This window comes from Lampris incognitus, chromosome 11 (assembly GCF_029633865.1).
Source record: "Lampris incognitus isolate fLamInc1 chromosome 11, fLamInc1.hap2, whole genome shotgun sequence".
NCBI lineage: Eukaryota > Metazoa > Chordata > Actinopteri > Lampriformes > Lampridae > Lampris > Lampris incognitus.
Window position 1 is genome coordinate 7162134 of NC_079221.1, and position 18845 is coordinate 7180978.

Sequence of the window (18845 nt, forward strand, 5' to 3'; positions counted from 1 at the left end):
CTGTACTTGTCCAATTATCCTATTTTCCGAGCCGTCCCGGTCGCTGCTCCGCCCCCTCTGCCGATCCGGGGAGGGCTGCAGACTACCACATGCCTCCTCTGATACATGTGGAGTCGCCAGCCGCTTCTTTTCACCTAACGGTGAGGAGTTTCACCAGGGGGACGTAGTGCGTGGGAGGATCACGCCATTCCCCCCCAGTCCCCCCCGAACAGGCACCCTGACCAACCAGAGGAGATGCTAGTGCAGCGACAAGGACACGTACCCACATCCGGCTTCCCACCCGCAGACACAGCCAATTGTGTCTGTAGGGACATCTGACCAAGCTGGCGATCCCCGCGTTGGCAGGAAATGGAACAGACCGCCACGATACCCGGATGCCCCCCCGTGGCTATTTCACATGTTGTTTGCAATAAGCCTGTGTTAGCAGTAGGGTACTGGTAGAACAAAAGACCAGCTCAGTGCCTCAGAAAATCAAACGTCGCCCGTCTCAGTCCATAAAAATTCTCCAAAACATGTACCGCAACCCTTACAGTACCGAACCTTATTTCCTCCTTCTCCGTGTCTCACTTTCTCAATGCAGGGCGGAGCCAACACATAATCAAGTTAAATATTTTCATCGCAAACTTGTTTAATCACCAGACCACTCTATCTTCCATGGCGAGATTGATTAATGTTTGGCAATTTGAATACTTCAGCTGAAGAGATGGACTCAGACTCACCTCAGCAGACAGACCAGGCAAAAGCCAAAAGTGGTTTGGAGCAGAGAAACTGGATCTGTCAATAAACTCCAATATCGATTCTTCTGATGCTATTTATGTGCATGTAATTATATTTAATAAACAGTTTGTGTGCATGCAATTACATTTAATAACCAGTTTGTGAAGTGATAATATTTAATATTCAAGTGAGGGTCACAGTTACTATGAGGCATACAACTGATCTGAAGTCAGTTGTCTTAATGCACCCAAAAAAACAAATAAATATATATATATAGTATATATACACACGCATCGTAAAAGCATCAATAATTTCAAGAGCACGTTTTGTCCTTCTTGAAGGAAAAAAAAAATAGCAAAACTATCCATTATCAACCTCGCCCTCATCTGTCTGAGGTAATCTTCACAGAGACGTTTCCCGATATCGCTGACTGACACCACCATTGTTTCAGCCATGCACTTGGTGGAGTGGCTCGGATGTCGTTACATCAGACCCCCCCTCTCATTTTCTCTTCAATTGTATCTGGCCAATTACCCCACTTTTCCCAGCTGTCCCGGTTGCTGTTCCACCCCCGCTCCGGGGAGGGCTGCAGACTACCACATGCCTCCTACGATACACGAGGGGTCGCCAGCCACTACTTTTCACCTGACCGTGAGGAGTTTCACCAGGGAGACTTAGCGCGTGGGAGGCTCACACTATCCCCCCCCCCCGAACAGGCGTCCCGACCAACCAGAGGAGGCGGTAGTGCAGCCACCAGGACACATACCCACACCCGGCTTCCCACCCGCAGACATGGCCAATTGTGTCTACAGGGATGCCCGATTAAGCCGGACGTTAACACGGGGATTCAAACCGGCGATCCCCGTGTTGGTAGGCAACAGAATAGACCACTACACTACCGGGACGCCCCCTGTTACATCAGTTTTCAAGTTATTCCTTTGGTATATCTGCCACGTTACGGCAAACGTCTACAATATTCGACAAGTGCCCCGCTCATTATTAACAAACTGCGTGACCTCTTCAGAACAGGTTCTATCAGCCCCATACCTTGCATACCACAGAGGTATTTACACTAAATAAGTAAGTCACTTCTCTCATCCCCACACGATCAAAGCGGTCCTTCAAGGTTTTTACCTCGCAAGTATTAGTGAGTGGAATTTAGCCTCTCAGACTAGTGTGAACACAATTCAGATCCTTCATGCTTTGGTGTTGCAGAATTCTTTTATCACAATTTGCTGAACGCCTGGGAGGTGCAGTGACAGGTGCATGCCTGAGTGTGCGTGTCTGTGATAGGGAGAGAGAGAGTGAGAGTGAGAGAGAGAGAGAGAGAGAGAGAGAGAGAGAGAGAGAGAGAGAGATAACAAAGTGAGTCTCACTGTTCCTGAAGAGCATTACTAATGCACTGCACAGTGCATCCAGTTCCTCTGTCTGCAGAGTTGCATGGCTGAATCAAGGCCGCTACTTGGCTCGCTCCGCATTTTATCGCCTTGAATTTTCCGAGCTATCGAAGAAACGGCGGACGCAGATCCTCCCCTAAAAGACAGTGTGATGCAACGGCAAGGAAAAATATACGAACCCAGCGCTAATTTTATCTTCAACAGCTTTCCGAAGATTGAGGGCTGATATAACTTGTTAATGCTGTGAAATGATGCCACTTCTTCATTGCCCTGTAGTCGAACAGGTCGGCACATCGTGCAAAATTTGCATTCTTTGTGCGAGATATAAATTCAAATCCCTACTGTTGAAGCCTTATTTAGGTCAGATTTCATGTCCAATCAACCTCACCGAGTATGGTTACCATCCTAATGCCGTTATCTATCAAGTTGATAATGGTCATCAGTGTTAATTTGCAAGCCTGAATCCTCCCATTGAGATCAGGGGAGAAAATTAACCCCTTGAAAACTGCAGGGCTGCTATCGTGTGAGGGATACTCGGCTGCTCACGACCTTGACCAGGTTTGATTGAACCAAACATGAACGAGCTGTACACTTCGCACACTGACAGAATATTGGAAAGATCTGGTGAGGAGCGGATCAATAACATGAATCCATTCATTATCCCCGCCAGGCACATAGCCTGGAGGGGATTATGCGTTCAGTGTGTGTGTGCACCTGTGTGTCTGTCTGTCTGACTGTCCGCAGCTAATCTCGCCAACTATTGGACCTATCAGCCTAAAATTTTTTGTGCACAGTTATGACTGTATGATGAAGAACCTCTCCTGGTTGCGGTGATTAAAAGCCTTCAAAAAAACGTTTGCTCTGCGTGTCCGGGTGGTGTGGCGGTCTATTCCGTTGCCTACCAACACGGGGATCACTAGTTCGAATCCCTGTGTTACCTTCCAGCTTGGCCGGGCCTCCCTACAGACACAATTGGACGTGTCTGTGGGTGGGAAGCTGGATGTGGGTATATGTGTTCTGGTCGCTGCACTAGCACCTCCTCTAGCCAGTCAGGGCACCTGTTCAGGGGGGAGGGGGAACTGGGGGGAATAGTGTGATCCTCCCACGCGCTACAGCCCCCTGGCGAAACTCCTCATTGTCAGGTGAAAAGAAGTGGCTGGCGACTCCACATGTATCGGAGGAGGCATGTGGTAGTCTGTAGCCCTCCCCGGATCGGCAGAGGGGGTCAAGCAGAGACCGGGATGGCTCGGAAGAGTGGGGTGATTAGCTGGATGCAGTTGGGGAGAGAAAAGGGGGGAAAAACATCACACACAAACACCCCACCCCCCCAAAAAAAACCGTTTGTTCTGGCTATCACCGCTCCCTCTCTTCATTCACTCTCTAGGTTGCTCGACCAACGCTGCTCTCCATCGCTGACCGAGCTAGGTCAAGCGTGTGCATGCGTGAGGGTCCAGCTAGGAGGCTGTGCATCCACAGACTGACAGGCAAAATGTTTTTATTAGCTAGATTTTTCTAGGCCAGGACACATGCCCACATCCGGCTTCCCACCCTCAGACACAGCCAATTGTGTCTGTAGGGACACCTGACCAAGCCGGAGGAAAGTTACATAGTCTTTTAATTGATGCAGGACACCTCCTGCGTAACCCCCCCCCCCCCCCCGCACAGGACTACTCGAGAGAGTTTTTCAGGAACCCCTAGTCCACTGCTACTCTCGCATGCTACTGGCCCGTTCAGCCTAATAACTTTGTGCAGTTATGACTCTAGGATCCAGGACCTCTTGTGGTTGCGGGGATTCAAAACCTTTTGAAAAACCTGTTTTACACCACAATTGAGCGCCAACTCCTCAGCTGGTTTTTCGCCTCAGTCCTCGCACCGGAGAAGGGGGGGGGGGGGGGGCTACACCTGGTGGAGACCTGCAGTTTAATTTGTGATTAAAAAAATCAAGTCTCCCATGCGACGCTGTGCTGTCCTACAACGTACTATACACGACAGCAGGGTTGTACAACAAAAGAGACTGCCCTTAAACCGGGGGAGCCGCGCTCAAGCCACACTGGCGAGCATCTGTCCTGCCGAAGTGTCCTTGATAAGCACACCGTTTTCTCTTGCCAACGTATTCCTTCAGACAGCAAAATATTTGAGGCAAACAAAACGCCACCAAAGTTTTGTCCCAGACTGCAGCCCCATTGCAAGAGGGATTTTCCATTCCGGTCCACACAAAAGCCAGAAACGGGACAAACGGCAACGGGGCGCTTACGGGGTTTGACATCATTTTCACTTCCACACACACACTCCCCCCCCCCCCCACCTCCGCTGTTGTCCGCTGCGATAAGCAGCTGCTTCCCACGCAGCGCGGCCTACTGTTAGGAGCTGGGTAGGGATCATTAATGCTCATAAAACTACCTCGAATGATGCGACTCCGTAGAGGAGTAGCGAGGACGGGGGAGTTGGGGAAGGTGAAATGAGAGGTTCGGTTTGGTAATGAGTTGATCTCCTTTGCTGGAGCGGAGGCCCAGCGGGCGCGTGGCGGTCAAGAGAGTTAACGGCGGAGGCAAGACGGGGGTCGTGCAGAGCGCAGGAGCCGCGGGCACCCGCGATAATGTCGACGGGTGCACGCCCCTCCCTCGCTCGAGCTGTCAGTCCGCCGTGCAAAGAGCCACGTTTTGTCTAATCAAACCCAAAGGACGCCCTAAACTCCAAGGCACATTAATGGGCTTTTCAAATCCGCTTCCCTCTTGGGGAAGGACCGGCTTCAGATCAACAAACAAGCAAGTTACCTCCAATTAACATGCAATCTGAAGTCTGCAAAATTCTGATTTGAACTGCGTTTTGTTCTCCAGCATACTGGCTGTGAACACAAAACAAAAACGCAAAAACACAAAAACAAAAACGTGCCCCTGGCAAACGTATTCTCCGTAACGCATTTAGCGGAATTAACTTACCGTCGAACTTTTTATGCCTGGAAACGAAGGTGCTTCGCAACTCATGACTCGTTTCATCCGCTAGATTCTCAAAGTCCTGTTTACTCTGCTGGCCGAACTTGTCCTCCATTTCCTGGCTGCAACACGTGTTTCCCTGAGGACAGACACGGAGATGTTCTCCTGCATGAGAGAGAGGGAGGGAGAAAAAAAGAAGCTGTTTTTTTCTCATCACACTTGTGAAATAACACGCCACAGACCCACTCCATTAAAAAAAAAAAAAAGAAGAAGAAGTTTTCCAAGTATTGAATGGGACACTTTGCCAAGCCATAAATGACCTAGTCGATAAGTCCATTTACTTATATATTTATTTTACGGTCCCGTCCAGTTGTAGTTATTTGGAAGATATATAAAGCACGCGCAGCAAAACTACACTGCTGCAAAATGATTAAATGCTAAAATTCCTGAAGGCTAAATATGTCAAGGGCACTTTTAGCAACAGCCTTTTTTTTTTGCAGGTCTTCTTCTGGACTCCTGTTCAACCACCCCGCACAGGCAGATTTTAATGGAGGTCCATGCAGTCGGGTTATATTTGGCTCAAACTGTAAAATAAACCCACCTGGTAAAGTGGCGAGCCAATAAAGCGACATACCGACACATTATTTTACTGGGGCGTAAAAGCTCACTCAGTATCCTCTGAATTGACTGGTCTTGCCCTGCTACTGAAGATTCCCGACTGACTTAAGCAACTTCGCTGCCAAGTGGGACACGCAATAGTCTACGCAAAACGGCGCCGGAAAATTACGGGACGAGCAAACGGAGGCGAAAGACACGTTTATCTTGGCGGACGACTGTGACGTGAGATGATATGCACTTGTGCGGAGAATCAAGTCGAGTCAATTTTATTTGTGTAGCCCAATATCACACATTGCAAATTTGCCTCAAGGGGCTTTACAGCAACACAACATCCCGTCCTTAGACGCCCGCATCGGATAAGGAACAACTCCCTAAAAAAAAAACCTCTTTAACAGGGAGAAAGAAATAGGAGGAAACCTCAGGGAGAGCAACAGAGGAGGGACCTCTCTCTCGGATTTCCCCCTCTTTTTCTCCCCAGTTGTACTCGGCCAATTACCCCACTCTTCCAGGCCGTCCCGGTCGCTGCTCCACCCCCTCTGCCCATCCGAGGAGGGCTGCAGACTACCACATGCCCCCTCCCATACATGTGGAGTCACCGCCGCTTCTTTTCACCTGACAGTAAGGAGTTTCACCAGGGGGACGTACCGCGTGGGAGGATCACGCTGTTCCCCCCAGTCCCCCCCCCAACCAGAGGAGGCGCTAGCGCAGCGACCATGACACATACCCACATTCGGCTCCCCACCCGCAGACACAGCCAACTGTGTCTGTAGGGACGCCCGACCAAGCCGGATGTAACATGGGGATTCGAACCAGCGATCCCCGTATTGGTAGGCAACGGAATAGACCGCCACGCTACCCGGACACCCCCAGATAGCTTTCTCTTGATTGAGAACTTTTGTTTTGTGTTGAAAGTTTTGTTTTGGTTTGATGTGATTGATAATGTATAAAAAAAGGGGTCGGAGCAGAAAAGTTCTTCACTTCATCCTGCGGCCTTGTCGAACATGGACCAGTTATTACTTGTGTTGTCAGAATCAGAACCAGAACACTTTACTCATCCCCGAGGGGAAATTGGGTTCTACTACAGACACTCACACTTAAGAAAAAACTAAAATCTAACAAGAAAATAGAAACAAATAGAAATGAGATAAAATAAGAAATAGAAATGAGAAGAAAATATATCAATAATCATGGTGCACATAACACCCTATCTATGCTGCACTATAGCTATACAGTTACAGAGAGTTTTTTTGCAAAAATATGTTCCCTGTTATTTCCATTTGTTTTCGTATACGTGCCTGTATATTTTATTTTAACATGTTTGAAATAAAAAGGGAGACACACTTCATTCAGCCGCTCTGCTCTCGCCGCTATCTGCCAGCGCCTCATGCACCCGTAGCTCACAGACCAACGGAAATGTGAATTGTGAGCTTCCCCGAAATTACATTTGTGTCAGACACCATCCATCTCCTGGTGAACAAAGACCAGCGTTCCCACCGCTGTTCGGCTTTGCTTCCTCCCCGTGGCACATGAGTCACAAACCGAACTGGCCTCATTATGCAGAGAGCAGAATGCCGCCTGGCACATAACGCTCTCCCGCCACACCTACGGCGTGGATATGATTAGAAAAGGAGGGGTAAAAAAAAAAAACGTACACATTTCACTTGTACTTTTTGGTTTTTTTTAAAGGAGCCTTCAAAGCACGCTTACGTCGTCCCCTCTAAGTCTCTCTGACCCGGTTTACACTTGGTTTTAAAATGCGTTTTGGGCGACTGGCTCACAAGTGGACGGCGAGACACATCGCCGTTTACGCCCGTGTCTCCAAATGCGTCCTGCTGACCACTTGTGATCCGATTTCATACTCCGAAGAAGAAGAAGATTTCCTGTTACGTCCTTGTCGGGGACGCATCAGGACGCATTAGCGTTTGCACTACTAAAGATACGTGGTCAAATGCGTCCCAGACCACCTCGCCAAGTGGTTTGAGTAACCGGGTCACAAAACGTTTCGGTGGTCTTTTATACTTGTATTAGTCCACTTGTGATCCGATCACAAAAAAAAAAACAACAAAACAAAAAAGAAGCATTTTAAAACCAAGTATAAACGGGGTCTGTGTTCGAACCTGAGAGGAAAGAGCCGTCACTGGGAACGGGTCATCAAACTCAAATCAGCGGAGAGAACAGATAGAAATGCATCTCTTTAAAACGCCATTTGCCTGCACGTTGCATAATTGATGACATTGGGGGGAAACACCGAAGTCAATCAAGGGTTAATGACCTACATCATTCCAATTTCCCAAACAGCCATTTGTAAAAGCCCAGAGATAACGCAGACTCAGCATAACACCGTTCATCTCTTCATTTCACAGTCTCACACACGCCATCACCGTGGGCAACCGACTTTGACGAGGAAATGAAACAGAAACGTGATCACACATTCAAGTGATCAAAACCAGCCCTCCAACTCGAGACATAATAGATGGGCTTATACTCAAAGCGGAGAGCGAGACCGCCACCAGAATTCAATCTGGACCACCCAGGAGTCAAAACTGATAATCCATCCGTCGGCCTCGCAACTACTAGATCAGAATCAGATCTGTAGAATTTTCAGAACTGCCCTTACAACCACCTCGCTATTGATTAGGAGCGTTACCAGTAGATGCAGAAGATAAAAATCAGACGTCACTATTGAGAGTCCTTCTTCTAATTGCTAAGAAGACGATCATAGTCTCCTGGCTGGGGCCACAGCCCCCCCAACGGTAACACGATGGAGGGAGAAGCTTAAGGATGTTCATTACATGGAAAAGATAACTGCGCAGCAAGATGGCGCAGTGGTTAGCGCGGTCGCCTCACAGCAAGAGGGTCCTGGGTTCGAGCCCCGGGGTAGTCCAACCTTGGTGGATCCTCCCGGGTCGTCCTCTGTGTGGAGTTTGCATGTTCTCCCCGTGTCTGTGTGGGTTTCCTCTGGGGGCTCCGGTTTCCTCCCACAGTCCAAAGACATGTAGGTCAGGTGAATCGACCATGCTAAATTGTCCCTAGGTGTGTGTGTGTGTGTGGTGGGCCCTGTGATGGCCTGGCAGCCTGTCCAGGGTGTCCCCTCACCTGCCGCCCAATGACTGCTGGGATAGGCTCCAGCATCCCTGCGACCCTGAGAGCAGGATAAGCGGTTGGGATAATGGATGGATGGATGGACATAACTGCTAGGTTACAATTAAAAACAGATATATTTTTGATTAAATGGTCCCCAATTATTTCACATTTTCTCGATCGATCTGTAATAAGAGATAGTGTCAAAATTCTTCTGGATCTCTTTTCTCCTCATTTAAATGTGAACACTAAGTCCCCCCCCCCCCGTTATCTGTGTTCATGGACAAACGTCACTACTCATTCCCGTTTCCTTTCTTCTTTTTTTTTCCTTTTTGAGAATGGGAACTATATATGGACATTGAGAGGATGCCGAAAGCCATGGACTGCTTCCTAAGACGTCTATGTATGTGTTGTTTACTTGAACACGCAACTTAAAAAAAAAAAAAAACCCAAATCTGTAAAATGTTAAGGGGCCGTGTGTGTATGTGTGTGGGGTGGGGGGGTGGGGGGTATCATTTCAGCAAAATATTCAGACTATACTTGCCCTTTATCATGCGCTTTTTATTATCCGATTATGTCAAGGCACGTGAAGTGACAGTTCTGGACAGGAAAAAAAAATTGGCTTTTGCTCACTGAGATCAGATCTACAAAAAAAAAAAAAAAACAGCTTTGATGGAGATTCGACTCGCGCTGTGATCAGAATTTTACATCGCCTGAAATGCAGCCGAGCCACAATGCACATGTGCATGTCATTTGAAGAGATAAAAGCGCCGGGATAAAACAATGCAAAACGTGTTACGGATGGATGTTTGAAGGCCACATGTGGCTGTGCGGTGCTGTGATTTTAACCCCCTAACACCCAACCTCCACAAACAGGGGTGTAGCACAAAATTCTGGGCCCTATACATAAGCAGTCTCTGTGGGCCCCTTTCCTCTTTTGTCTCTCATACATCACTTTCACGTCGTTGCAGCTATGATACTGATAAATGATAAATGTATGATACTGCGTGTGTTACAGTACTAGCTAGCTAGCTAACTCCTACTGTGTTCGGGTAGTAGGAGTCAGCTAGCTAGCTGCTACCCAGCTGTGGTAGTAGGAGTTAGCTAGCCACTTTTCTTTTAAAAGCTCCTAGCTCACCTTTATTTTGGAAGAAATTACTCAACATTTGTTTCCCCTCATTTCTCTCATCATCTCTCCCTGTCTTGTCTTTCCTTTTCTGGAACCCAGATTTTGCTTTCTTTGGGAAAGACGTGACTCTGTGCTTGTGCTTGGATCAGCAGTCACTTGCCACAGGACTAGATGAGCTGCATTGAGAGATGCTCGTGAGGGGCGGACTAAACCGGTTTGTACCTTTCGTAAGGGGTGAGAGGGGCCTCAGAGAGCCTCCACTATTTTCTTTAAGTCCCTCAACTGATGTATGGAGCCAATTTTAACTGACGTTATGACACCAACTAGTTAGAAATAAAAATTTGCAAACCAAAACAAACTTTTAATTCCAGGCTTCCCGAGGGCCCCCACACCCTTCTGGGCCCTGGTAGGTCCCTCCCCCTCCCCCCGACTACAACGCCGCTGTCCACAAATAATTGAATCACGGGCGGTGAAACCACAATCACAGCTCGCAAAACTCCACGGAATTGATATGCGTAGCATGGCCACATCCACCAAAACAACCTGAGTAATTCCCATTATCACAAGTGCACTGTTGAACCGAGCGTGGAGAGGTAATCCACGGTACAGCAGACAGGTGACGTTTACACTGCGGATGCTTGGACTACGTCCCAATCAATGTCTGCCTCTGTCCCCGCCACTTATGAACCCCTACTCCATTACGCGGTGCAAATAACCATGCTAAAAATAGACGCTCAATAAATGTGAATGAGCCCTCCAAGGTGTCTGTGGTTAGCGCCCATCAAGTCAGATGTCACAGCGAATTTGTGGCTTTCTCAGACAGGCTCCGTGACTTCTCTCTGAGCCAATCGAGATGCGTTCTGGGCTCGACACTGGCGATAATGACTGGCCAGTGCAAACGCATATAATTTGTGGGTTTTGCAGACTTGGAAAATGTTGCAAATTTCATTGTGCGTACTTTTTTTTGTTTATTCATTCATCTATTCATTCATAAGTAGTAAAACCCATCTCTGTAGTAATGTGGCTACTGCACTTTACCTTCTGGGCTGAAACCTGAACGTAAGCACTGGTAACGCCATGTTGCTACTCAACTTTGAAATTTTAAACTGACAATGTGATCGAAAGGGACATTTCAGGATACATATTCATTCAAAATGCAAAAAAAAAAATAAAAATACAAAAACTATTCCTAAAATTGATAGATTATCAGTCATCCAAAAATTCAATTGTCTTTCAATGCTTTTTTTGGGGGGGGGGGGATTTTCCACCCCTTTTTCTCCCCAGTTGTACTCGGCCAATTACCCCACTCTTCTGAGCTGTCCCGGCCGCTGCTCCACCCCCTCTGCCGATCCGGGGAGGGCTGCACACTACCACATGCCTCCTCCCATACATGTGGAGTCACCATCCGCTTCTTTTCACCTGACAGTGAGGGGTTTCACCAGGGGGACATAGCGCGTAGGAGGATCACACTATTCCCTCCAGTCCCCACCCATGGACAGGCACCCTGACCGCCCAGAGGAGGCGCTAGTGCAACAACCAGGACACATACCCACATCCGGCTTCCCACCCGCAGACATGGCGAATTGTGTCTGTAGGAATGCCCGCCAAGCCGATTTTAACCGGAGATCCCCGTGTTGGTAGACAACAGAATAGACCGTCACGCTACCCGGACGCCCCCTTTCAATGCTTTCTAATACACACAGGAAGTGTTTTTGTTGTTAACGTTTTCAGAATCACAGTGCAGAAATAGACGCCCTGGTAGTAAGGAGACATTAACACACAGGATTTCATCTTGCTACTCCCTGTGTTGTAGTCTAGAGCACATGCTTGGATTAAAAAAACAGGCTCTGATGGGAGAGGGAAAGCGGGACTCCGGCGCAGGTATGTCACCGATGTTATCCAATGGGCACCTTCCATGTCAAATGTGGAATTACGCGCATGAAACCCGTAAGAAGTCAGACATCCGGCTCAAGCGCTGCGGAACTTCTGAAGTCCCGACTGTCTCCAGCTTTCAGACCCGCACTCGCTTACAGTGAGGTTGGGAAAGTGTCAGCCCGGTCTGACAGACAAAACGTTCCACACACAACGTATCTGCAGCTCTCAAAATACTTGGAATGCCATGCGTATAACGATGCATGTCACCCAGTCCCTGTGTGATGAGAATCTACATGCACCGCAGGTCTGGCCGCACGAGACCTCGTGTCAAATCACATTCTGTCACATGCATGCAATGCATTTCAGTGTACCGATGGGATGTGGACGTTGTTTGGGACATCTGCTCCGATCACAAGAAAGTGTAGGTACCATTAGAAATGGTTATGTTTTGGTACTAGGCCAGAGATGGTGGAGTTTAGGATGTAGACAACCGCTCATTAATGGGAAACAACCAAGAATTTCAACATTAAGTCTTGTTTGTTTTAGAAATAACCGTCCATCAGCGGCCATAATACCCAGCGGTCCTTTGTGTCTCTGAAATACCACTGATATTGTGTGGCGTCCCCACAATGTTGTAGCCGTCTCAGAGACACACAGAGGACTGTACAGTATCATGGCTGCTAATAGAATAGAATAGAATAGAATAGGATAGAAACACTTCGTCATTTATACACACATACAATGAAATTGACTGTCTGCATTTATCCCATCCTAGCTGTGTAGCTAGGAGCAGTGGGCAGCCGCCGTGCAGCACCCGAGGACCAACACCAGTTCTTCTTTCCGTTGCCTTGCTCAGGGGCACAGGCAGGAGTATTAACCCTAACATGCATGTCTTCTTGATGGTGGGGGAAACCGGAGCATGCAGAGGAAACCCACGCAGACACGGGGAGAACATGCAACCTCCACACAGAAAGGACCTGGGATGGCCTGGGGTTCGAACCCAGAACCTTCTTGCTGTGAGGCAACAGTGCTAACCACTGGGCCACCATGTTATCCCTGCAACATATGTTGAGATAATGTAGAAAATCATGGTTGTTTCCCATTAATGACCGGTCTTCTAGATCCTTAACTCAATTATCTCTAACTGAATACCAACTCTATTGATCCCCGTGGGGAAATTACACTGGGCATTTAACCCATCCCAGCTGTGTAGCTAGGAGCAGTGGGCAGCCGCTGTGCAGCGCCCGGGGACCAACTCCAGTTCTTCTTTCCGTTGCCTTGCTCAAGGGCACAGACAGGGGTATTAACCCCACCACAGGCACAGGGAGAACATGCAAACTCCAGACAGAGGATGCCCTGGGATGACCCCCCCCCCCCAAGGTTGGACAACCCTGGGGTTTGAACCCAGGACCTTCTTGCTGTGAGGCAACAGCGCTAACCACCGCGCCACTGTGCCGCCCAAACATCTTGTATACGAATGTTTTGTCTGTGTGACTGGGCCGTAAAACATCTGTAAGGTTTTTGTTATTGGAGGAACAACTAAAAATAACTAAAACTGAAGATCTCTACTTGACTGAAGTTTTACTTGCAGCAAGTACGAACGCCGTTGCCAAGAATTGGCTCAATGTTAACACTCCAGAACAGGAACAGTGGATGGAAATTGCCCAAGACATTTTTGTTATGGAAAAGTGGACGTACATTTTGAGAGTCCAAGAGAATATATTTAAAAAGAACTGAAGAAAAATTGAACATTTATATGGGAAGCGACACCGACTAAAGGAATGCCTAATTAAAACACTTGTGTGAATATTGAAATATTTCTAGACAACTTTTTTTTTTTTTTATTTGTAACTGTTTGTATATCATACTGTATTCTTTCTTTGTGCTAATGTTGTTGTACTGTTCTGTTTATATCTTTTTGAAAACTTAATAAAAAGTGAGAAAAAAATGACCAAAACAAAACAAAAAATAAAAAAGGGGTCCATCACAAGAAGGGTTGGATTGTTCCAAACAAAAAGGAGTGCAGGTTGAGTGACTTGGTCAGTAAAAAAAACCCGGTGGGACAACGATTACAGGGCCGCGTATTTCCGAGAGCGGCCCCTCCATCACACGTGTCACGATGAGGAGGGGGGGGGGAGCTCCTCCATACCGACGCAACAACGCTGTCGTGTGTTCCGGCAGTCTCAACAGAGCAAAACATCACTTAAAATGACTCTGTCGTACATCAACATACAGGAAGAGGCTTTCAGGGGACCTCGCCACTCAGCCGAGGTGCCGTGTCCTTTCCAGTCAAGGTTAAAACGGCGCTGTGGTCTCACGGATGATCTGTCTACTGAAGCAGAAAGACCACACACTCCCCACAGTTAGGAGCGGGAGTGGATTAGATGGTTCCCCTTTAAAAGCCAGGGAAATGAATGTCAAACAGGGAAAAGTTGGACGCAGGGCATGCATGCGGCGATCCCGAGACGCGGCGACTCATATTAATATCGCCGTGTGAAATTCTCGGAAGATTGCCACGGATAGATTAAAAGATGGCTATATAATAAGCACAAATGCAAACAAACACCATTGTGTTGAGTCCTTCCGTGTGAGATTACGCACATGAATTACGAATGACAACGCCGACAGCAGACAAATGATGATTACCCGTTGCAAAGCTTTCACTGCCAAGGAAGGAAAACAAGGTTTAATTCAAATTCTACCAACATGCATCCCTTATGCATGCAGTCCACAACTACTGCATGCTGTTTAGGCTGTGACAGAAGGATTGCGATGGAAATACTTCTGGAAATAATCTTTACTTTAAATAAAAGAGATGTGACCAAAGCCGGAATTATGTTGGTTATTCGAGACGTGTGAGGCAAATGTGCAAAAGGAAATACTACTACTACTTTCGGCTGCTCCCATTACGGGTCGCCACAGCGGATCACCCGTCTCCATCTCTGCCTGTCCTCTGCATCTTCCTCTGTCCCACCAGCCACCTGCATGTCCTCCCTCGCCACAGCCATAAACCTCCTCTTCGGCCTCCCTCTTTTCCTCTTCCCTGGCAGCTCCATATTCAGCATCCTTCCCCCCCAATATACCCAGCATCTCTCCTCCACACATGTCCAAGCCATCTCAATCTTGTCTCTCTCACTTTGTCTCCAGACCGTCCAACCTGAGCTGTCCCTCTAATATACTCGTTCCTGATCCCGTCCTTCTTCATCACTCCCAATGAAAATCTTATCATCTTCAACTCTGCCACCTCCAGCTCCACCTCCTGTCTTTTCGTCAGTGCCACTGTCTCCAGACCATACAACATAGCTGGTCTCACAACCATCTTGTAAACCTTCCCTTTAACTCTTGCTGGTGCCCTTCTGTTACAAAGCACTCCTGAGACTCTTCTCCACCCACTCCACCCTGCCTGCACTCTCTTCTTCACCTCTCTTCTGCACTCCCCGTTACTTTGGACAGCTGACCCCAAGTATTTAACAAAAGAAAATGCAAAGGGAAATTTCGCCTTTTTTCAGAGATCATCTATCACGCTGCGAAGTTTGCTCTTACCCAAAATTTGCAGACAGAGACAGAGCTACTTGACTGAAAACTTTGTGAGTTGCAAGTAAAGTTTCTGGAATCCCCCCCCCCCCCCCGCAAACAGGAACGCTCCTCGGGAGACTGGGAGACATTATCAGCGCTGAAGGCTTTGGGATGCCCTCCCCCGTTCTCCAACTCGGATCCCCCTTAACCAAGCCTTATGCAGATGAGAGTTTTGTTTGCTTTGGGCTGGCTTTGTGGTGAGTATAATTTCCACCTGCAGCTGTCTGAGATCCTGAGCAAGCCATACTTTAGCGGCTAAGGGGAATTATTTTTTTGCTAATAGCCTTGTATCCGAGCTGGCCTCTGGCGAGTCATTCAGTATTAAGGGGGCTTTGAGAACGAAATGAAGAGATGTGTCCCAGCATAACCTCGCTGTACCAAATCCAATCCCTTCTTATCAAAAAGAAAAAAAGAAAAAAAGTCACAGCCCACAACAGGATAGACTTCTATTTCCCTTCAAATATGGCAAGAAGTCCCATTTTTAAATGAATCAGGATCAGAATCAGAATCGGAAACACTTTGCCGTTTCATTTCATGCACTTGCGCACATGAAATGGAACGAACCATCATTACCCCCAGCCCACAGCAGTGCAACACACAGACAAAAACACACCCAAAAACTACAAGAACACATATATCCAAACTAACATACATCTAAACTACACAAAAAAAAAAAATCACTGTCCAGGAGAACGAAAGCCAACCAGGATGACTGTCGGAACTGCCGGTCTGCATGGGCTAGCAGTTAGCTTAGCCTGCCCCGCTTCTGCGTCCTGTCAGACCGCCCTCGGTGTTACCTCTTCGGGCCCGGCTCCAGGCAGAGCCGTGGTCCCTGGGCCCACAGGAGGCACAGACCACGCCCTCCCAGCCGATCCAGCACCAGCTTTCCCAGCCATCAAACGAAGACACAAACTTCGACGCAGACATGGACAAAAACACTGCATGAACGGTGCTGGGTGAGGTCGCCGCAAATGTGAATTCACGCCGCCATCTTCCCACACCGGTACTGGGTGAGGCGGCTGCAAACGTGACATTGCGCCGCCATCTTCAAATGAACAACAAATGAATAACAAAAGGCAGAGTAACGCCTCCCGTTATCACATTGGTATATGCAGTGATGAAATTCTCAACTGCTGATGTCGTTTGTTGGACAAATATGAACGATTAGGATGAATACGCACTAGCCGTGTGTGCGCCACAGTTGTCCGCTCCCTGAGAAATGTCAGAAAGTCGTGTCGAGGCGTGCACATCCCTCAGCGGAGAGAATTAGCAAGGTTGCCAATATGAAGAAGGGTTTTAATGAGAGAAGATTATGCATGCAATTCAGTGTTTTATCAACACCTATATGATCTGCCTTCATAAGTTGCAATTACCTCCTGTCACTCCGGCATCTGTAATCAAGTCGAGCGTCAGTCAGATAGGCTAGCTTATTATCACTGTTGATGAAGCTCCTCCATGGGCGTATAATAGACAAAGCCATTTGTATTCCACACACCTCCGGCCAAGATGAAATTTTTTTAAACTTTGCATATTTCTCACGGACTGCAACAACTGTTAGGTGCATGGGTTTTTCCTTCCTCTCTCTTAACCACAACTAGATTTGAATAGCTCTGCTACTCCCATCCTGTTGGGGATTTTTCCCCCTCCCCTTTTGGTTGCTTATCTGTATGCACATGGAGACAGGTTTCATTTAAGGTAAGATGATATAAACTTTTTTTTTTCCTCCCCAACAGGGACACTGTTAAAACTCAGAAGACCCGGGGGGCGTCCGGGTGACGTGGCGGTCTATTCTGTTGCCTACCAACACAGGGATCGCCGGATCGAATCCCCGTGTTACCTCCGGCTTGATCGGGCGGTCCCTACAGACACAACTGGCCGTGTCTGCGGGTGGGAAGTCGGATGTGGGTATGTGTCCTGGTCGCTGCACTAGCGCCTCCTCTGGTCGGTCGGGGTGCCTGTTCGGGAGGGAGGGGGAACTGGGGGGAATTGCGTGATCCTCCCACGCGCTACGTCCCGCTGGCGAAACTCCTCACTGTCAGGTGAAAAGAAGCAGCTGGCATGTATCGGAGGAGGCAGGTGGTAGTCTGCAGCCCTCCCCGGATCGGCAGAGAGGGTGGAGCAGCGACCGGGATGGTTTGGAAGAGAGGGGTAACTGGCCAAGCACGATTGGGGAGAAAAAAAGGGGGAAAAAACAACTCAGAAGACCCATTTCAGTTGCTTGGAAGGCTCGGTTCAATCCCTTTTCTCTGGTATCTGAGATTTGCTGGATTTTATTATTTTTATGAGCCTTCTGTTAGCTCTCAGTCTTTGAAGGACAACAGTTTGGTGTTTAGGGATCCCAACTCTGGATGATGACATAAATATCAAGCAAATTTTTATCGATGATGAAACGCCTCGCTGCCTCCCTCCATTACACAAATATATTTTATTGATTAAGAAAGTGACATATTGGACCCTCTTCAGACATTTATTTTCAGATGATAAAACATCTTAAGCGCTACAAAGCAAATTCAGGCTTTAAGGTTTGTTTTGTTTTTTTGCCAACCGCAGGATCTGACCTTACTCATTATGTCACATTAAATCGAGACATTATTCATCAGGGGTATCATGAAAAAAACAAACCAAAAAACGTTTTATCTGCAAAGTTGTCCCTGATCCATTTCACTGTGACGGCTCTTTTCTCAGCGCCTTCAACGCCGAACACAGACCCCGTTTACACTGGGTTTCAAAATGCGCTTTCTGCGATCGGATCACAAGTGGACAGCACGAAACACAAGTGTAAACGACCACCAAATCGTTTTGGGAACCGGTTAGTCAAACCACCAGCCGAGGTGGTCTGGGACGCATTTGACCACATATCTTTTGTGGCATAAACGCTAATGCGTCCCCGACAAGGACGTAACAGGAAATCTTCTTCTTCTTCTTCTGAGTAGTGAAATCTGATCACAACTGGTCAGCGGGACACATCTGGAGAAACACGACAGGTGTAAACGACGACGTGTCTCGCTGTCCACTTGTGATCCGATCGCCTAAAACGCATTTTAAAACCAAGTGTAAACAGGGTCTATATAATCGCATCCCGACACGGACGGTGGTCTTCTCTGTCCGTAGAAGAACTTACAGGCCGGTATTTCAGTCAAAAGCTGTTATTCCACAACTTTGTTTATGGGTTAGCTTTGGGGGTAAAAAAACATTTGTCCAACCACTTCTGGGCGACTCTTCAATTAAGGGAGTTTTTCTGTCCCAGGGAAGATTTTTCAAGAAAAAAAATTTTTTTTTTTGAAAAAAAAACAAACAATTATTGTGTTTGTTAGTTAGGTTGTGTTAGCTATGAAAAAAAGATCTGTGTCTCAATGATGAAATTTTAATACTTTTTCAGTATGTTGAAAATTCAGATGTGTCAGAATTTCACTGTTTTGGGCTGGTCCCCAACCCAGACTTTTTAACTTCCTTCTACAATAAAGTCATATAAATGGTTAAATTAATTAAAGCTTTACTTTGCATTTTCTCATAATAATT

The 18845-nt window shown here is 47.4% G+C and overlaps 1 protein-coding gene across 1 annotated transcript in view; it reads right to left on the minus strand.

Annotated features, from left to right (window-relative positions):
* LOC130120473 (glypican-6-like) overlaps nucleotides 1-18845 on the minus strand; it is a 117412-nt gene that overhangs the window by 83590 nt on the left and 14977 nt on the right. The window contains exon 2 of the mRNA XM_056289022.1: nucleotides 5054-5212. Within this exon, the coding sequence (XP_056144997.1) occupies nucleotides 5054-5212 (159 nt within the window). The remainder of the gene's footprint in view (nucleotides 1-5053; nucleotides 5213-18845) is intronic.